This window comes from Macaca thibetana, chromosome 17 (assembly GCF_024542745.1).
Source record: "Macaca thibetana thibetana isolate TM-01 chromosome 17, ASM2454274v1, whole genome shotgun sequence".
NCBI classification, from domain to species: domain Eukaryota; kingdom Metazoa; phylum Chordata; class Mammalia; order Primates; family Cercopithecidae; genus Macaca; species Macaca thibetana.
In genome coordinates, this window is record NC_065594.1 from 27,012,793 (window position 1) to 27,030,997 (window position 18,205).

The window sequence follows — 18,205 nt, forward strand, 5'->3', positions numbered from 1 at the left end:
ATTTTACTAATTTGCTGTGTTCAAACTGCTACAAAATTTGTCCACTGAATTTTCATTTGATAATCATATTGCTCATTTGGATCTTTTCAAATCTTCTATAATCCCTGCAGATTATCTTCAAGCTCATTTTAATTTCTTCAAACAATAAATATAGCTGTCTTATAATTGGTGTCTGATAATTTTAACACCTGATATTTAGTAATCAGTTCTTGCTGTCTGTTATTTCCTCTGGTTCCCATTCATGGTACCTTGTTTCTTTGCATAGCAAGCCCCCCTTATCTGCAGGAGATACATTCTAAGACTCTTGTACTGAACCTGTATATACTATGATTTTCCCTATACATACATACTTATGATAAAGTTTAATTTGTAAGTTAGGCGTAGTAAGAGATTAACAACAATAACTAATAATGAAATAGAACAACTACAAAATGTACTGTTCACAATGTCACAGACGGAAGATTTGTTCTTACCATAAATCTTAACAACCTCAGCATGAAAACTCTCCATTTTTCATTTAAAGCAAGAACTGTATGGCTTCTCTTCGGCATATCCAAATTGCAAGCATCACTACTCTTGCACTTTAGGGCTATTATTAAGTAAAATAAGGGTGACTTGAACACAAGCACTATGAAACCAAGACAGTCAATCTAATAACTAAGATAGCTACTGAGTAACTAACGGCTGGGAGTGTCTACAGCCGAGACGCTGGACAAAGGGATGATTCATGTCCCAGGTGGGATGGAGCAAGATGGTGAAATAGCACCCTACTCAGAATGGCACACAATTTAAAACTTATGAATTGCTTATTTTGGAAATTTTACATTTATACTTTCAGACCACAGTCAACTGCAGGGAACTGAAACCTGAGAAAGTAAAACCATGGATAAGGGGAGACTACTGTATATCTGGTTGTCTCTTGACTATGTGCTATTGCCATTGAACAATTATTTCGGTTAATTCTCTCAGGCCTAGGATAAAGGTGCCTTCCCCTAGAAAGGATCTGCATTAACATCTATCATGCCCTTAAGGCACCTGCCATCCAGTACCTTGAATAAATTCAAGGGTTGAGATTTCTTGTACCATTCAGTCTTGATGTGAATTAAACTACAAATCCATGGTTACAACCTTCTGGGGAGAAATTTTATTTATTTTCTTTCTTTCTCCCTCCTTGCTTCACTCAGAGCAAGGAATTTTTCTACTCAATCCCTTATGAAGTAGCTAATCCCTACTACTAACGCCAACTACAGCCATCAGTCACTCTTTAGCGTAAGAATCACAGAATGCTAAGAGTTGGCGAGGTGGGGGGGATGTTGGACACAAGGTTTAGTCTTTCAATTCATAGATCAGGAATTCAAAGTTCAGACAGACTTGCCAAAGTCCACAATGAGTTCAGCAGTGTTTACTGGGCTTATAGCATTGTCATTCATACATCAAAACACAATGATTACTAGATTCCATCTGCCACATTACCTTATGCTGGCATTCAGATACATTCATGTTTCATGGTATCCAAAACATAGTCAATTTCACAGGAAGAACCAGCAACTCTCAACCAATTAAACAATGTTCTCAAGGGCAGCTGACAAATAAACCTGAAATTCTACATGGGGTTCCTAGGTTACCTGTTGTTGCAAGGACAATGTGTGGACCACTCCCATAGCTGAGGCTGGCTATTTTCTTGCCACTTAAAGAATCCAGTCTCCGAGGTTCAATGGTGCTCTGGACGTCACCTAACCCCAAACAGCCACAACAGTTTGTGCCAAGCACAAAAATCTATGGGAAAAATCACTGTTAGTTCAAGCAGTTCTATTTCTAACAAACTATAAATTACATCCAAACAGGCATCATCTTCCTTAAGCAAACTGCTTCTTTATATAATAAATAAAATCTAATTTCCTTTTTTTTTATTTACTTTTTTTTTTTTTTTTTTTTTTTTACCTTTTATTCCTTAGTTCCCCCAAGATCTTCAATTTGGCAAATTCATTTCTAAAAATGTGAGTAGCTGAATTATTTTCTTCAAAATTACCTCATCATTTACTGTAGTGTATAAAACTTCATTGCCAGCACTGCCAAAGACACAAGCCTGACGAATTAACTGTAGTTCTTCCTCAGAACAAAGGGAAAAAATTGGCCACTTTCCCACATCTAACATCTTCAAAGATGACAGAGTAGCCTGTACTGGCTGAAAAGGAAAAAATATATGTTGAAACAACAAATTAAAAAGTGAATTTTCTCTGCCCCTTCAGTTCTGTAGAAGAGGACGAACACTGGTTTTGGGAGGAACACACTGCATCTGTTTTTGAGAGGCCTCTCGCAGCTGCAGGGATTGCCTCTGCCAGCTGCTTCTGGGCGGCTCACAGCCGCCGACACCGGAGGCCCAGGTGGAACCAGGTCTCCCCTACTCATTGTCCTCAAGGACACAGGAGTCATCCACAGCTGGGCTTCTGGGAACTGAATGTTCAGCAGATACTTTAAATATTGGCTATGTCTTAAATGTAGCTGTGGAAACTAGGCTGGTTGTAAAAACAAGAGGGAGAGAGAGAGAGCTGCCATGTCATCTGCTGCCTAAGTCAAGAACAATGCTTAGTAAAGAACAATGCTGAAAGTGACACCAAGGAAATGGTCCGAAGTTTTAGTTCATGGGCAAGCTTTACCTGGCCTTCAGTTTGAGGAACTGGTGGGTTTCCTCATCCCTCAAGCAAGTTTGGGGGTCGGCACAAGAAACACCCAGAAAACACGTGTACTTGTTTGTTAAGGCAGCCGTAACAAAGTAGTGACAAGCGAGGTGGCTTAACCAACAGAAATTTACTGTGTTATGGTTCTGGAAACTGGAAGTCCAAACTCAAGGTATCAGCTAGCTAGCTCCTTTTGAGGGCTGTGAGGGAAGGATCTCCTTCCAGGCTGCACTTCTCAGCTTGTAGATGGCTGTCTTCTCCCTATGTCTGTTCACATCATCTCCCCCCATGCCCTGCATATCTCTGCATCTAAATTTCCCCTTTTCATAAGGACCCCAATTATATTGGACTAAGGTCCACCCTAATGACCTCATCTTAACTAACTACATCTGCATTGCCCCATTTCCAAATAAGTTGCACTGTGAGGTACTGGCTGTTAGGACTTCAACACACAAATGTTGCAGGGTCACAATTAACCCCCTAATAGCATACATTAAGATCACGAGCACCTGCACTCCTAAAAGAGCATGTTATAAATTTGTTTGAAAGAGTTTTACCTATTTGCTACTTTGGAGGCATTTTTATTGATATACTTTTCAACTTGCCAACATTTTCAAGGTTATAATAAGATACATAAACAGCCAATATGCCTATCAAATGGCATGTCTGCTATTTCCCACAACATCAACAAACTTATACATGATTTAAAGCAGCAAAGATTTTCTAAGGCCTCCTTTCTTTACCATCAGTTATTAAATCAACCTTACCGGGAATGCGTTCTGGTGTACAACTGAGTGGACTATCCACTTACCTTCTACAGAACTGAACACCTACTTGTCCCTTCCACCTTAAAAGAGCACAAGTCAGCAACTCTGCTCTTCTCAAGTCCACACTACTAACTTAGCAAGCCTCCCCTGTCCTCATTACCATGAAATTCTCTGGGGCCACCTTCACAGACTCCTGAGTATACTTCAGGAGGACAGAGACCGAGTCTTTTACTACCATGTCATCCATCCCTTGAATGGAGCTAACAATGCAATACATACCTTTGTGTTGGTGAAATGAACAAGTAAATGTTTGAATGGCTGTGACTCATTTCTGGATTCACAGTCCTCCTTTCCATCCCATCCTCTGTAACTCCTTCACATGGAAGCCATTCTGAAAACTGGGCCCCAAATCCCTGCTCCTGGCTCCAGAGCTCTCCATTTCTACTCCACCTGAGCCGTATCATCAAATATAGCTTTGTTACTAAGTTCTCAAACTTTTAAGTTTCCTTCTGATCCTGGCCAACGGTATTAACTTGTAGCCAAAGTGAAGTCTGCAGTCAGTAAAGGGAAGCTAAGATGCATGGAGCAGCTGTCCCAATGGCCACTGGACCTAGAGCAAAAACAAGCAGAGCCACCAGCTTTTTTCTTGTAAATAAAGCTTTGTTTTCAGGTTTCTATCTTTTCTGAATAATCTTCATGGCACTATTGAATGCTGTGGCTAAACAGAACTCAGAAGATAATTTTCTGAGAAACCCGAAGAAACCCCAGAGAGGAGCTGCAGTGGGTTGAATGGTTTCCCCTCGAAGTCCAGATCCACCTACAACCTCAGAAGGTGACTTTGTTTGGAAATAGGGTCTTTGCAGATGTAATGAGTTAAGATGGAGTCATACTGGATTAGAGTGGGCCCTATGTCCAATGACTAATGTCTATAAGAAGATGAGAGGGCACACAGTGATACACAGGGAAAAAGGCCAGGTGACAACAGAGACAGGGACTGCAGTGATACACCTGGAAGTCAAGTAGCAGCAAGGATGGCTGGGGGCCACCACCAGAAGCTGAGAAGATGCTTCCTGAGAGATACCGAGGGAGCATCGCCCTGATGATGCCTTGATTTCAGACTTCTAGCCTCCAGAACTGTGAGAAAAGACATTGCTGTTGTTTGAATTGTAGTCATTTGTTGCAGCTGCCCCAAGAAACTAACAGAGAAGCCAAGCAGCTTGTCCCTGCTATCAGCATCGCCCTGTGAGTTAACGGCAGAGCCTGTACCAGGGCCAAGCTCTCCTGATGCCAAATCCAGTCACATTCCCTCATAGGCCACTTGGATCACAAGACCTTGCCCTAGGAAGAACACCTTCTGTTATTTTTGGGCAACACCAACAGTTGGTTCTCCCATTCACTTTTGAAACAGTGCTTACTGTTTCTGCATTTACTTTAGTTACAGAGTACTTTGCAAAAAAAAAAAAAAAATATATATATATATATATGTATATATATATATGAGGTAGGAAAATCCACAGGCATTCCCTACAGGACAACCTTAATTTGGAATTTGGAATTCAAAATAAAATCTCACATATGTAAGAGGTTACAGTTATATGCAAGTGTAAAACTATGTCCTCAATTTTATTATATATATATATTTTAGGAACACACAGTGTTCTATGGTGATGTGACATTGATCTAGGAATCTAAGAATCTTTATTTAAAATTTTTATTTCTTCTCTGTGACACCTGGTTTACTGAAAAAACAGCAACTTGCCCAAGGCCACGATAGAGCTAAGGATGGAATTTTGTTACGTTAGTTTTTGGTTAAGCTTCTACTTTAAATTACCCCACCATCCAACATCATGAAGAAATCTTATTTTCTATGAGGTCTTCATTTTTAATTTTTTTCCTATTTTAAGCCTGTAAATTTCCAAAAGAACAAGGTTTAGGAAGTGGAAGTGGAACAAGTATTTAATGTAGATGTATTAATAATCTAATAATGTTTATATCTTACTTCTCATCTTCACAACAATTGTAGGACATAGATACTATTATCCTCATGTTACCTATGGGGAAACTGGGGCACAGGGAGACTAAGTAATCGTCCAAGATCACTAGCTTCTCAGTGGACGGGCCAGATTAAAGCCCAGAGTTCTTTCCACATATCATCCGATTGCTGAGTAAAAAGTTGACAAAGTGTGATACCGCTAGTAGACCTAGTGTTTGCTTGCATTTGCAGGGCTTTGGCTATTCTCAGACTCCATAAGGAACAGGCAATAATGCCTACTGTGGGTTGTCTTCCACGAAAAGCACAGATGGAAAGGCACAATGACTATTTCATTTTTCCCTTGCAAGCAGAGTTTTATATTTCATCCTGCTCTGCTATTAAATCAAGTGGTTTTCTGGATGTCTAGAATCAGGCTGTAAATTCCAGCCAGCTCTTACACACCTGTCTACAAATGATTAGTTCTAGGCTTTCTTCCTGGCCCACCTGTGTAAAAACCTATGGTACCCAGCCCGTAACTCTACTGGCTACTGGGATTCTAATATGTGTTTTCTTTAATGAAACCTCCAGTCTGTAAGTTTTATGAAATGATGCTACAAGTCAGGAGAATGTGGGATCTGATAGTATCACTGACTAAGATACAAAAATAAGACATGATCATTCCCTTCAAGGAGGTTACAATTTAATAGAAAACAAATAATTACAATATAACCTGAGTACAACAGAGATGTGAATACATTGCTTTTAATCTCTGGCAGAAGGCTGGCTGCTGGAAGTTAGTCATCAAATACTCAATTTTTAAGTTTGTTAGGGCAACTGTTACATAGGGAACTGATGACTAAATTTATAAAATGCATGTATTTGCATTTTTTGAAGTACATATTTAATACAGGCTGAGCATCCCTAATTCAAAAATCTGAATCCAAAACCCAAAACTTTTTCAGCACCAATTTTGATGCTCAAAGGTCCTGCTCAAAGGAAGTGTTCATTGGAGCATTTCAGATTTCACATTTTCAGATTAAAGATACTCAACTGGTAAATATAAAGCAAATATTCCAAAATTAAAAAAAAAAATTGAAATCCAAATGCTTCTGGTCACAAGCATTTCGGATAAGGGATACTCTACCTGTGTCAGTCTCAAGGAATTACAGCATCTTTGTTCAGAGAAGCAATATACATTCTTCTGTCCAGCACACTCATGAGACAATGTAGGATGCACACAATAGTCCCCCATAGCAGCCTCAATCTATCTGCAGTCATTCTGCATGACAGCAGCTGTCTCTGCAGAATGACCCAATCAACTCCGTGCCCCACTGTCAAGTAAGAAACTGGCTGAGCAAGAGCCAAGTGTGGTCAATAGAAAAATCTGTATGGGGAAAAAAGCAGTACTAAGGAATGAGAGCATGGCAATATGGTGTCCCTAGAATTCAGTCCTGGTTTGGCACAGGTAACCCTCCTTACTGCAAATAACACTGCTGCAGGTGATAATTAACCCAGGCCGGCTTTCTTTTACTACTTTTCTCACATCTAGTCCACCTCCCCTTCCTTCAAGATCTGGCATCTGTTTGGGAAATGTCAAGTCCTGAAATTTTAATATTAGCTCAAGGAAAACATAATTAAGGAAATACATCTGCCACAAAATTAGAGGCCAAATTGCACCTTCTTTTTCCTTTGAGTGAGTGATACCTGTGTAACTATGCTTCTCCAGCAATATGACGAATCGAGTGTATAACCATACTTCACTTAATTACAGACAACTATCGAGTTGTTGCAATTCAATTTAAAATACAGTAGGGCCGGGCGCGGTGGCTCAAGCCTGTAATCCCAGCACTTTGGGAGGCCGAGACGGGCGGATCACGAGGTCAGGAGATCGAGACCATCCTGGCTAACACGGTGAAACCCCGTCTCTACTAAAAAATACAAAAAACTAGCCGGGCGAAGTGGCGGGCGCCTATGGTCCCAGCTACTCGGGAGGCTGAGGCAGGAGAATGGCGTAAACCCGGGAGGTGGAGCTTGCAGTGAGCTGAGATCCGGCCACTGCACTCCAGCCTGGGCGACAGAGCCAGACTCAGTCTCAAAAAAAAAAAAAAAAAAAAAAAAAAAAATAAAATACAGTATATTTAAAGAAAATCAAAATTACATGTTAGGCATACCTAGCAAAAAAGAGTTAAGAAAAAATGCCAACACTTCACCTTTTGAGTACTTCCTAGCATTAGAACAATGTGTATATATTCATTATATTCATTATCTCTTATAAATATATTCACTATATAGTATTCATTATATTATAAACATTCATTCATTATAATACTTTGTATATATATTTGTATATGTTCAATCACTATGTAGTTACAATACTGTAATTTCATTGCTGATTCTGTGAATCTATTCTTTATTTTATGAAACTTGTTCCTAGGAAAAATTAGGAATTTTTCTGCTAACATTTTGTGAGACTCTTAAGTTCTATACATTACTTTTGTAAGCTACTTTTGGACTTTCCTACAAGGGCTCACAAATGAACACTTAAGTCTGCACATGGTAATGCTATGGTTTAGTTTCAAAAGCTTTGCCATCTTTGTACACGATGCTGGCTTTGCATAATTCTTTACAGTTTGATTGAATTTTGACGTGATTTTATTAAATAAGTATGGGAAACTGACAAAAGTTAATAGTGACAGTTAATATTAAGCTGTTAATAGCAATAAGCAGATATTTTGTAAATTTAACAAAATAACACAACATGGAAATCAATATGCATGTAGGAAGATGTGAGGCTTTTAACATCAACTGGACACTGAGTGGACTTAAGCTGGTTGACTGTCATGTTCAGATGTGATGAAGAAAGAAATTAAAGAATGTCTACGATGAATTGAGAACATATCATCTAAGATCAGACAGTTTATAATTTTAAAAATCTCTGGGAATGGGATAAACATTGGTCAACTCATAGCCTCTTGCAGGCCAGCACTGTCTGAAGGTAGGGGATGGCCTTCCTGCCTCATCCATCACTGTCACCATCTCTGGGAGCCCTGTCTCTGCACCTCAGGCGTATCAGTTCCCTGCTGGCCCCTTCAGCATTCTCCTTACCAACAACAATTATCTGCTGGCATCTCAGTGATTACACTGTGAGCCCCTCAAAGATAGATAGTATCTCATTGATCTTCCTATCGGTGACCAATAGATGCTTCATGAAGTATATTTCATGCGACAGAACACACATGCTCCAAGGGCATGATTTTTCTAACCTTGCCACTGTCTCCAGAGAAAAGAGGAAGTTCTTCTTCCATATGGACTCAGTCCTGGGCAGTCCCTGAGGAAAAAGTATGTGGTAAAATCAGGATCCCTTATGTTCGATGGAACTAGGCAGGTTAAAATTACTTTACTGCTAATTAGCAGAGAAAATAAGCTAAGCTCAAATGTTGTGAAGGGAAGATAAAGGAATTAAACTTTAGGCATGAAAATTACCAGCTACAAAACTCCAAAAATGTTTGAATTGATCTGGAACTACTGGATGGCCTCTTACGGGAATCTTCCTTCTAAGGTCTGAAAAAGTAGTCTCAAAATATACATGGGTCCTTAAGACTATAAAGGAAATGAGTAGAAAATTTTCATTTCAGAGTTGACTTCCTATGACAAGGAAAAATAAATTTTAGACCTTGGTCAACTTTTCTCTGGGATTGGAAAGTTCCAAATCACTGGGAAGAGCAGACATCAATTCTCAGTTCCACAGAAGAATATGTAATTTGCTAAGCTGGAAAAAAAAAAAGGAGAAATGAATGAAAATGATGAAAAAAATGAATGAATGAATGCGGCTTTGTTATTCTGGACTTAATGAAAAATCTGAAACAACAGCCACCCAATATGTAGCAATGCATTGAATGTTCTTGCCTTAATAACCATGCAAACATCACCTACTTTCTACCAGGTAGAAGTAACAGCAGGAGCAGCTCTAGCAGAAGCTATGCAATATGTCTGGACTGTGGTTCAATAATTATGAGGTCAACTATTTCATCACCAAAAATAAATAAAATAATCTCTGTCCTCCAAAAAGCAATTTAATAAGGCTGTATTTAATGATGTTGCTTTTTCTAATTCATGAGGTGGGGTCCATTTTCTTAAATACAATCTTTTATTTCAGGTACTAACTTCAGAACATTTTATCTGATATTTTCTACAGTAGAGTGAGAGCCCCATAATAGACAGATTAAAAACAATAATCAAAATACGGCCAAATCTAAACAGTGTTCCTTATCAATGTTTTCTGTGCCCTTGAAGATATTAGTAATTTTTTTCCTCAGCTATAAAAAGATCTAGCAGAATATGAGGAATCATAATTGATTCAGAATTATTATAACAAAATTATGAAAATAGCAAATTATTATTTATAACGTTTGGAAACAAGTAAAAAAGATACGCTTGCTTTTAAGGAGATCATTTAGAAGTTTCTCACTTAAAAATGTATAAACCAATCTGATTGATGATATGGAAAGATATTTTGCCATTTTAATGAATACTTACTACATATTATCTATGGCATCTTAGCAGATCTGTTAAAATTCTAATTTTCTCTAAGACCCAGCATGACTGCCACTGAGATTTACATCAGTGTGGATTCTGATTACCCAAATGGGCTGGGACCTCTTCTCTGTATTTCCACAGCAGTTTTTTGTTTTGTTTTTAACTACATTGATGGCACTTTTCAAACTCTGCCTCATATGACAGTTATTCTTGTATGATGTATCTTCTCTATTAATTGGTAAGCTCTTCAAAAGGGCAGACAATGATTCCTTCATTGCCACAGCCCATGGATCAGAGTAAAACACAACGTATTTATAGAAAGCATCCTTAGAATCCAGCTTTGTGTATATTAGAACTGGCCTGTACCAAAGATCCCTCTCTTTCTCCTTCATCCTACCAGGAAACACCTTTTCCATATTTGCCCCAAGTTTCCTGGAATAAAAAATAAAAGAAGAGGAGAAGAAAGAGGGATAGAAGAGAAAAAACGAAAAGGGACCGAGTACAGATGTGACTGCCCCTCACTGCGCTACTCTAGGCCCCTTTCGTTCCTAGCAGAAGGGAAATCTTGTTAATGTGCAAAATCATGAAAAAGTGATCCTGGGCTTTTGAGTAGGACAAAACCTCTTTTCAGTGTCTTTCATCAATTTCAAGTATAATGAAACTCTTTAAAATTAGAATGGTGGGAACACAGGCCATTCTGTTTATCTGACATCAGGTTAAGACATAATTGCATGTATGTCATGGAAATTACCACACTCAAAGAAATGACGTGCAGGATTCAATTTGGATGAAATATAAGATTAACATAATTTCATATTAGTCAATCAGAAAGTCCTTCAAGATTTAAAAATAAATCAAGATTAATTGCTATTGTATACTACTACTAAAAAGTCTTTTGAATTTTTTAGCATTGTAGGAGATGGTTGGCTTTTTTTTTTTACATTATTTCAATGTGATGCATACATAATAGAGAAAACTAGCATCCCCAATTTGCATGTATAGTTTGTGCAATACATGTGGAGATTACCTTACCCTGTTATCCATGTGATTTCACCAGGCTATTAACAATAGGTTGATATATATACTTAAAATAACAATTCACAATATACATACAGAAAGCCATATCCATGATGTGATAAAATGTATTCTAAATGACAACAGCAATAATAACAATAAAAATAAAGTTATTCTGTGCCAGGCACTAAGTGCCTCACCTTATCTCATTTAATCTTTATAATATCCAAATGAAACAGGTTAATCATTGCCTCCATTTTATTCACACATTTCAGTAACGTGACCAACAGTCACCAACCAATCAGTGTCAGAGCCAGTATTAGAACCAGGACTATCCCAAAGCCCTTGTTTTGGGACCCCCCACTGTATTTCAGGGCTAGATACTTCAAGATTTTCTTGTGTACATTCTCAACAGTTTTATTTTATACTGACTGGCTGGGAGCATTCCCTCCAAAAACTTTTGTACCTGATTGTTTTAAATTTCTGGAACCCAGTATTCAGTCATCTTTAATCCTGTTCCTTTTTGATCCTTGTAAAGTTGTCTTCTAGAGCAAAGTTAATGTGACTGGAAATATAAATACACAAATAAATTCTATTAGAGAAAAACAGAAGGAAAAGAACACACTATCTTGCACATTTAACAATCCATTCTTTATCTGTGAAAAATACAGTTTGAAAATTGTATCTGTGCTATCTACTATTAAAAAGTCAGCAGCAGAGATGCTCTATTATAAAAATGTTAAAGTTATAAAATGTAACTTTTGAATATCATACTTTATAAGCTTCAGGAGAGGGTTTAAACAATCTGGACACTGAAACATATGAAAAAATGCACACTAAGGCGAATTTAATCTATAGTATTTCCATACAGAAAAGAGAATCCATGTGGAAACATAAAAAAAAAAGCAAAACTTTCGAACTTTTAGAAGTATAGAAATATCTTCATGACCTCAGAGCAGTTAAAGATTTCATAAATACGACAAGAAAGCATAAACCACAAAGAAAAGAGCAGTAAATATGAACAAAGGGAAAAATATGCCACAGAATGGGGGTCGGTATTTGTAACATACATAATGGACAGCTTGGAAAGGATTCATATACAAAATATATAAAGAATGCCTGTAAATCAATAAGAATAAAACAAACGACACAATTCAAAAGTGAACAAAGGATCCATGCAATTCACAGAAGAATAAATTAATAAACATATTAAAAGATACTCAAGTTCACCATGTTTTTTATCATAGAAATGCAACCACAATAAGATAGATCTCTTTTACCAGATCAGCAAAAGTTCAAGGGGGACAACTCCCCAGTGCTGGCGAGGATGTAGATGAGAAGGCATACTCATATCCACTGCTAGAAGGAATGTAAATTGGTGCAATCACTCTACAGAACAGTTCAACAATATTTAGACCACAGCAGTCTTTCCATCTTTTTTTGATATGTATACATAACTGAAACAAAAATTTCACAAAATAATTCGTACTCCTCCTACATGAGATGCTTGATATCTTTTCTATTTTTTCTACTTTATGCTATTTTATTCTACCCTACTCTATCCTATTTTATCCTGTTCAATTTCATTTTAAAAGAAAATGCTGATCTCAGCCCACTAATTTCCAGATCACGAACAAGTCCTGCAATTTTAGCAACACTGCCCTAGATAAACTCTAGAGCATACACACAAATATTCCCAATAGCAAAAAGCAAGAAAGAGCAAGCGAATTGGTCAACAGAACCAATGAACTGTGGCATATGCATACTAGGCAGCTATTAAAACAAATTATCTAGAATCAAAACAGGTATATCTACAAAACAGTGTTCACCAAAATCACTAAGTCACAAAATGATACATATGGTATACTATTTGATACAATTTTAAAACATGCAGGAGACAATACCATTTTAACATGTTATGGATACCAACATATGCCTGGCTAGACTTTGATGGGAATTTTTTCATGGGGAAGTTTTGGTGGAGGGAATACCAAAGATAAAAGGTCCCATGTAACTGTCAATAAACTGGTGTGCTACAGCTTTTCCATCTGACAAGACGGCTTTCAAGACTTTGAGCTTAAATTAACCATCTCAGGATGGAGAGATTAAGGTTACCCCATGTTAAAGAAAATAAACTCTTAAAATGAGAATTCTATCATTCTAATTTTCCCTTTACCAAGGACATGGAAATCCAATAAACGTTTGGTAATGAAAACTCATAAACTATAATTTCTTTAGCCATCTATAAAATAAAATTGAATCAATACCCTAGGAAGGCCAGGCATGATGGCTCACACCTGTAATCCCAGCACTTTGAGGATCACTTGAGGTCCCCAAAAGTTTGAGACTAGCCTGGGCAACATAGGAAGACCCTGTCTCTATAGAAAACTTAAAAATTAGCTACATGTGGTAGTACACACCTGTAGTCCCAGCTACTTGGGAGGCTAAGATAGGTGGATCGCTTGAGCCCAGATGTCAAGGCTTCAGTGAACCATGATTGCACCACTGCACTCGGCCCAGGTGCCAAAGATCTTATCTCAAAAAATAATAAATAAATAAAATGTTTTAAAAATAAATGGGCCGGGCAGGAGATAAAAGTGTTTACTAAAAATACAAAAAAAAATGAGCTATGATCATACCACTGCACATCAGCCTAAGCAACAGAGCAAGACTCTGCCTCTAAAAAAATAAAAATAGGCCGGGCACGGTGGCTCATGTGTAATCCCAACACTTTGGGAAGCAGAGGCAGGAGGATTAATTGAGGTCAGGAGTTTGAGGCCAGCCTGGCCAACATGGTGAAACCCCATCTCTACTAAAAATACAAAAATTAGCCAGGAGTAAGGGTGTGTGCCTGTAATCACAGCTACTTGGGAGACTGAGGCAGGAGAGTCACTTGAACCCAGGAGGCAGAGGTTACAGTGATCCAAGATCACGCCACTGCACTCCAGCCTGGATGACAGAGTGAGACTCCATCTCAAAAAATAATAATAATAAATAGATTTTTTTAAATAGGAGGATTAAATAACATTCCAATGAGTAGTATTTATACTATTGTCCCTGTAAGAAAAATCCAAAATAGGAAAAATAATGTTTAATATCAGTGTATTAAAATGGCAAAAATGTGCTTTCTGCTTAGGGTCTAAATCTGCTTACAAACGTCCCCTTTTCTGCATAGGAGGGCAATGTTTCTTGTAGAACCAGGGCAAAAGCTGGCAACAGTATTGGGAAGATTTTCTTCACAGTGACAGTGTTACAGCATAAGATCATCTCACACGATCTTATGGGATGACAGGAAGATTATCTTACTATGTGTTACTTTATTAGTTTTTCCCTTATATGTTTGTTTTGGGATATATGACTTGGCTCATATATATATGATATATAGTTATTTATATTAAAAGGTGCTTTGTTCTTTGCAAAACAGTCTCTTATGTATTTCCTCATTTTATTAAAATGTAACCTAAAACTGTTTTTACAGAATCTTACTGTACTAATATCTGCCTTGCAATATAAATAGAAAACAGAATGGTAAGTACCCTCTCCCAGCAGAAGCTCCCACCACTGATCTCTGTCTTTAAAGGTTCCAAATGGGACACTCAGGGGCCAGTATTTCAAGTCTGTACAAAAGTAATGTTTCAAAGCCAAATATATATCAAGTAAGGTAATCTGTCACATGACATTTCCTATTTCAGCTGCTTTCCTAATTGTATGGCTCAATAATTTATTTTTAAAGTATCCCTGTTTGGGGCAGATAACTCCTTATTTCTATATATTCTATGCTGAGAGTTTTAGCTACACTCTTAAAAACTATGCAGTTGAAGACTACTGAACAAGGGGACACTCTTTTGATAATGTGATAAACACATTCATTCTTAATCTTCACATAAAGTCAAATAATTCATTTCCCTGTGTAAAACATAAAACAGGCAGGTTGTACCTATTATTTTTGGTAAAGTAATCAGTATTAATCAGTGTATCTGCTACACAATGTGTTATATTACTTGGTAATACCTCTGACCTAAAAAATGAGTTAAGCTGCTTACGGGACATAGGTTCATTTGCCTAATTCATTCAACAAATATTAATTCAGTGCCTGCAGTAGGCACTGAATTGCAAGCAAATACATGAGAGAAAACAGAATAACATAGAGCAAAACAATATCCAGCTCTTAGGGGCTTGTGTCCACATTACCCCAACCCAATGGTAGGTTTTAAGTGCTGATATTTTGCAGTTAATCAGGTGCTTCTAAATGCTAATAATTCTTCTTTAGAAGTGATTCCAGAAGAAGCGGTGAAAAAGAAATAGTAATTCCTGTAGAGAAGTCCCAGTGTTACATATTTTAAAATTCAACTTAATGAGATCAACTCCAAAGCTATGCTTGAGAAACACATTAATATTTTTTAGTGTATGTGCTGCCGAAGCGAGCACGAGAAACACATTAATATTTTTTAGAATTATCTCAAAATAGAACTCTATGCTTAAAATTATCCCATCTGGGTGGGCAACACATTTGATGATGCTTTTATAATCAAAAGAAACAGAAAATTAAATAATATCTATGTCTTTTAGGGTACCAGCATGCAGTTTACAGCATCAATGTGTTAATGAGCTGCAGACCACATAAATTTCAATAGGATAATGATGGTTCCCAAATATATGCTTAGGTGAGTCATTAGATAGTATCTTTAATAGCTTTTTACGGGTCATCATCAAGTTATAAATAATATAAATACATATACAATAATAAAACATGATCCCAATTTTCACTTGCAAAAAAGGATAATGTTAGCTGCAATGTTAGCTCCACTTAAATGAGATGTCTAAAATCAATGACAAATAACAGTAAAATACCTACATGGCTAATTAAAATGGAACAATTATAAACAGTATGGACAAAACTAAAACACTAAAAGCATAACTAAAACTAGCACACAACCTCAGAGGAAATGATATTGCCATATGTTCATGAAAAACAGAAAACTGTTGTGTAGAATACAGAAACACTGTTGCTATTTTAATTATTTGTTTTTTAAAAAAGTTTTCCAAATTTCAACAAGAGTGATGAGTCAGATCTTCAGTACAAAGCAAAGCAGTATTTAATTGAAAAGATTACTGAGCTTGACAACTTCAGTCTTTTCAGCCACACACAGCGAAAGTGTCATTTTCAAATATGAAAAATAATCAACACAAATGATAAAAATATTTTTAAGTTGTTATATTAACTAATGTGAGTTGAGACTTGAGATCTCATTTGTAAATCCATTTTAAATCTAGGTCCTTATAGATTTAATCCAATTTTTCAAAAAAAAATCTTAACACGCCTGTTACAGAGATCCTAATTGTTAAAGATCTTTGACCCACAGCATACCTATCCCTTCAACATGGCAGGCCCTCTTGGCCTTGGCTCATTTCCACTTGAGATTGGTTTTGTTCAGTATTATATACATGCATACATGCAGCATAATACAGGAAATATTATAATGCACTCAAAATTTGTTTTATTCACATACTATCTCCTACCGGTACGTGTTAGCTCAAAACATCTTCCATAGGGAAATATACATAAGAGATATTAGCTCAGGCCAATTAGCAAGGCTGAAGACATAAAAGAAACTCACTCTAACGTCAGATTAATGCTGAAAAATTATTATGGTTTAAGTTTCCTGGAAACCTTCACGTTGTTAGAATGTGATCACCATATGAACTGGACACATGTTCCTTCCAGACAATGAAAGCTCAAAGTATCATCTTAGCCTTCCATTGATGGACATTATCAATATCCCTTACCAGGAGGCAAGCTATCCACTCCTTTGAAGTAAAATCTTCATGTGGACCTCTCTTTCAGTCTTTAACAAGAGTCCTTAATGTCACTCTGTAACCCCAATAATTCCTGGTCTCCAATCTCCCTTTTCCTGGACAATTTTAACCTGTAGCAATATTTATTTATTTATTAGATGGGGTTTTACTCTATTGCCCAAGCTGGAGTGCAGTGGTGTGATCATGACTCACTGCAGCCTCAACCTTCCCAGCTCAAGTGATCCTCTCACTACAGCCTCCCAAGTAGCTGAAACTACAGGTGTGTGCCACCACACCTGGCTACTTTTTGTTTGTTCGTTTGTTTTTCTGTAGAGACAAAGTTCTGCCATGTTGTCCAGGCTGGTCTCTAACTCCTAGGCTCAAGAAGATTTGACTGCCTTGGTCTCTCAAAGTGCTGAGATTACAGGTGAGCCACCACGCCCAGCCTACTTTGTAATAATTTAAATCCAAGTAAACCTCAACAGTAGCAGTATCTTGGGGCATTTAAATTTCACTTTAATCAACTGATAAAACCAAACTTGAATATGACAATTTTGTAGGGCATAAGCAAATTCCATGGATTCCTTACATTTATGGTCCTAGACTAATAATATTTTGGTGTTTGAACACCAAATATTTGTAATCTATATAAGTAAAGAACATGAGGGGAAACACACTTTACTTTCTAAAATTATTCCTCTCCATCACCCTCTTTCTCTAAGCCTTTTTTAATTATGGATTGAAATTTAGTTAGGTTTATCTGGTTCATTCCGATACCTCTAAGAGAGGTCATTTAATACCTTATAGCATAATATCACACCGGGTGATTTAAGCTCCTCTCCTACACAGTTTCAAAAACAGAAAAGCAACGAACATTCTTAAAAAAGATCTTCACCAGTCATCCACAGTCAGAGGGACATTTGGAAGCAATCGCAAAAAACGGTGGAGACAACATACAGTTTTTCTCAGCACAATTTACATAGTTGTCTGGCTAGTCTCTTCCTTGTAAAAGTCCAGTTTCTTCATTTGATGTGCTAAGTTAAACTGTAAACTCCTGAATAATTTGAACTCTTATTTGGGAAAAAAATGTTTTTTCACCTATATACTATAAAAAATGGTGACGTTTATCACAAGGGTCATGCTGTGGGTTACCATAAAAGACACTGTAGAGCGTGATAAAGAACGTTTTCTCCCAGAAGAACATTTATCTCCAAAACCCAGTTCTCCATGTTAAACATCACCTTTGGTTTATCCTTCAGACTCACCATACCCATGATGTTTAAAATTGCAACCCATACCTGCACTCCCAATTCCCTTTCTCTGTTCTCCTTTTTCATAGCGTTTGTAATTTTCTAACCGAATAAGCAAATATGGTTTTTATCATTCTTTGCTAGAATGTAAGCTCCAGAGGCAAGGAATCTTTGTCTGTTTTGTTCACTGAT

At 37.2% G+C, this 18,205-nt stretch overlaps 2 protein-coding genes across 7 annotated transcripts in view; both read right to left on the reverse strand.

The window, feature by feature from the left end:
• MED4 (mediator complex subunit 4) overlaps nucleotides 1-18,205 on the reverse strand; it is a 1,135,161-nt gene that overhangs the window by 444,553 nt on the left and 672,403 nt on the right. The gene's annotated exons all lie outside the window — the stretch shown is intronic.
• The window catches only part of RCBTB2 (RCC1 and BTB domain containing protein 2), a 44,750-nt gene that overhangs the window by 24,517 nt on the left and 2,028 nt on the right, over nucleotides 1-18,205 (reverse strand). Inside the window, exons 2-5 of one of the 6 annotated variants that reach the window (XM_050766305.1) lie at nucleotides 11,434-11,532; nucleotides 9,091-9,186; nucleotides 2,030-2,185; nucleotides 1,626-1,776 (exon numbers count right to left, since the gene is read on the reverse strand). In XM_050766305.1, the coding sequence (XP_050622262.1) occupies nucleotides 1,626-1,776; nucleotides 2,030-2,185; nucleotides 9,091-9,147 (364 nt within the window). In that variant the 5' untranslated portion in view covers nucleotides 9,148-9,186; nucleotides 11,434-11,532. Of the gene's footprint in view, nucleotides 1-1,625; nucleotides 1,777-2,029; nucleotides 2,186-8,680; nucleotides 8,746-9,090; nucleotides 9,772-11,433; nucleotides 13,510-18,205 lie in introns of those variants that run through there. The other 5 variants (XM_050766306.1, XM_050766308.1, XM_050766310.1 and 2 more) reach the window with 5 other exon arrangements.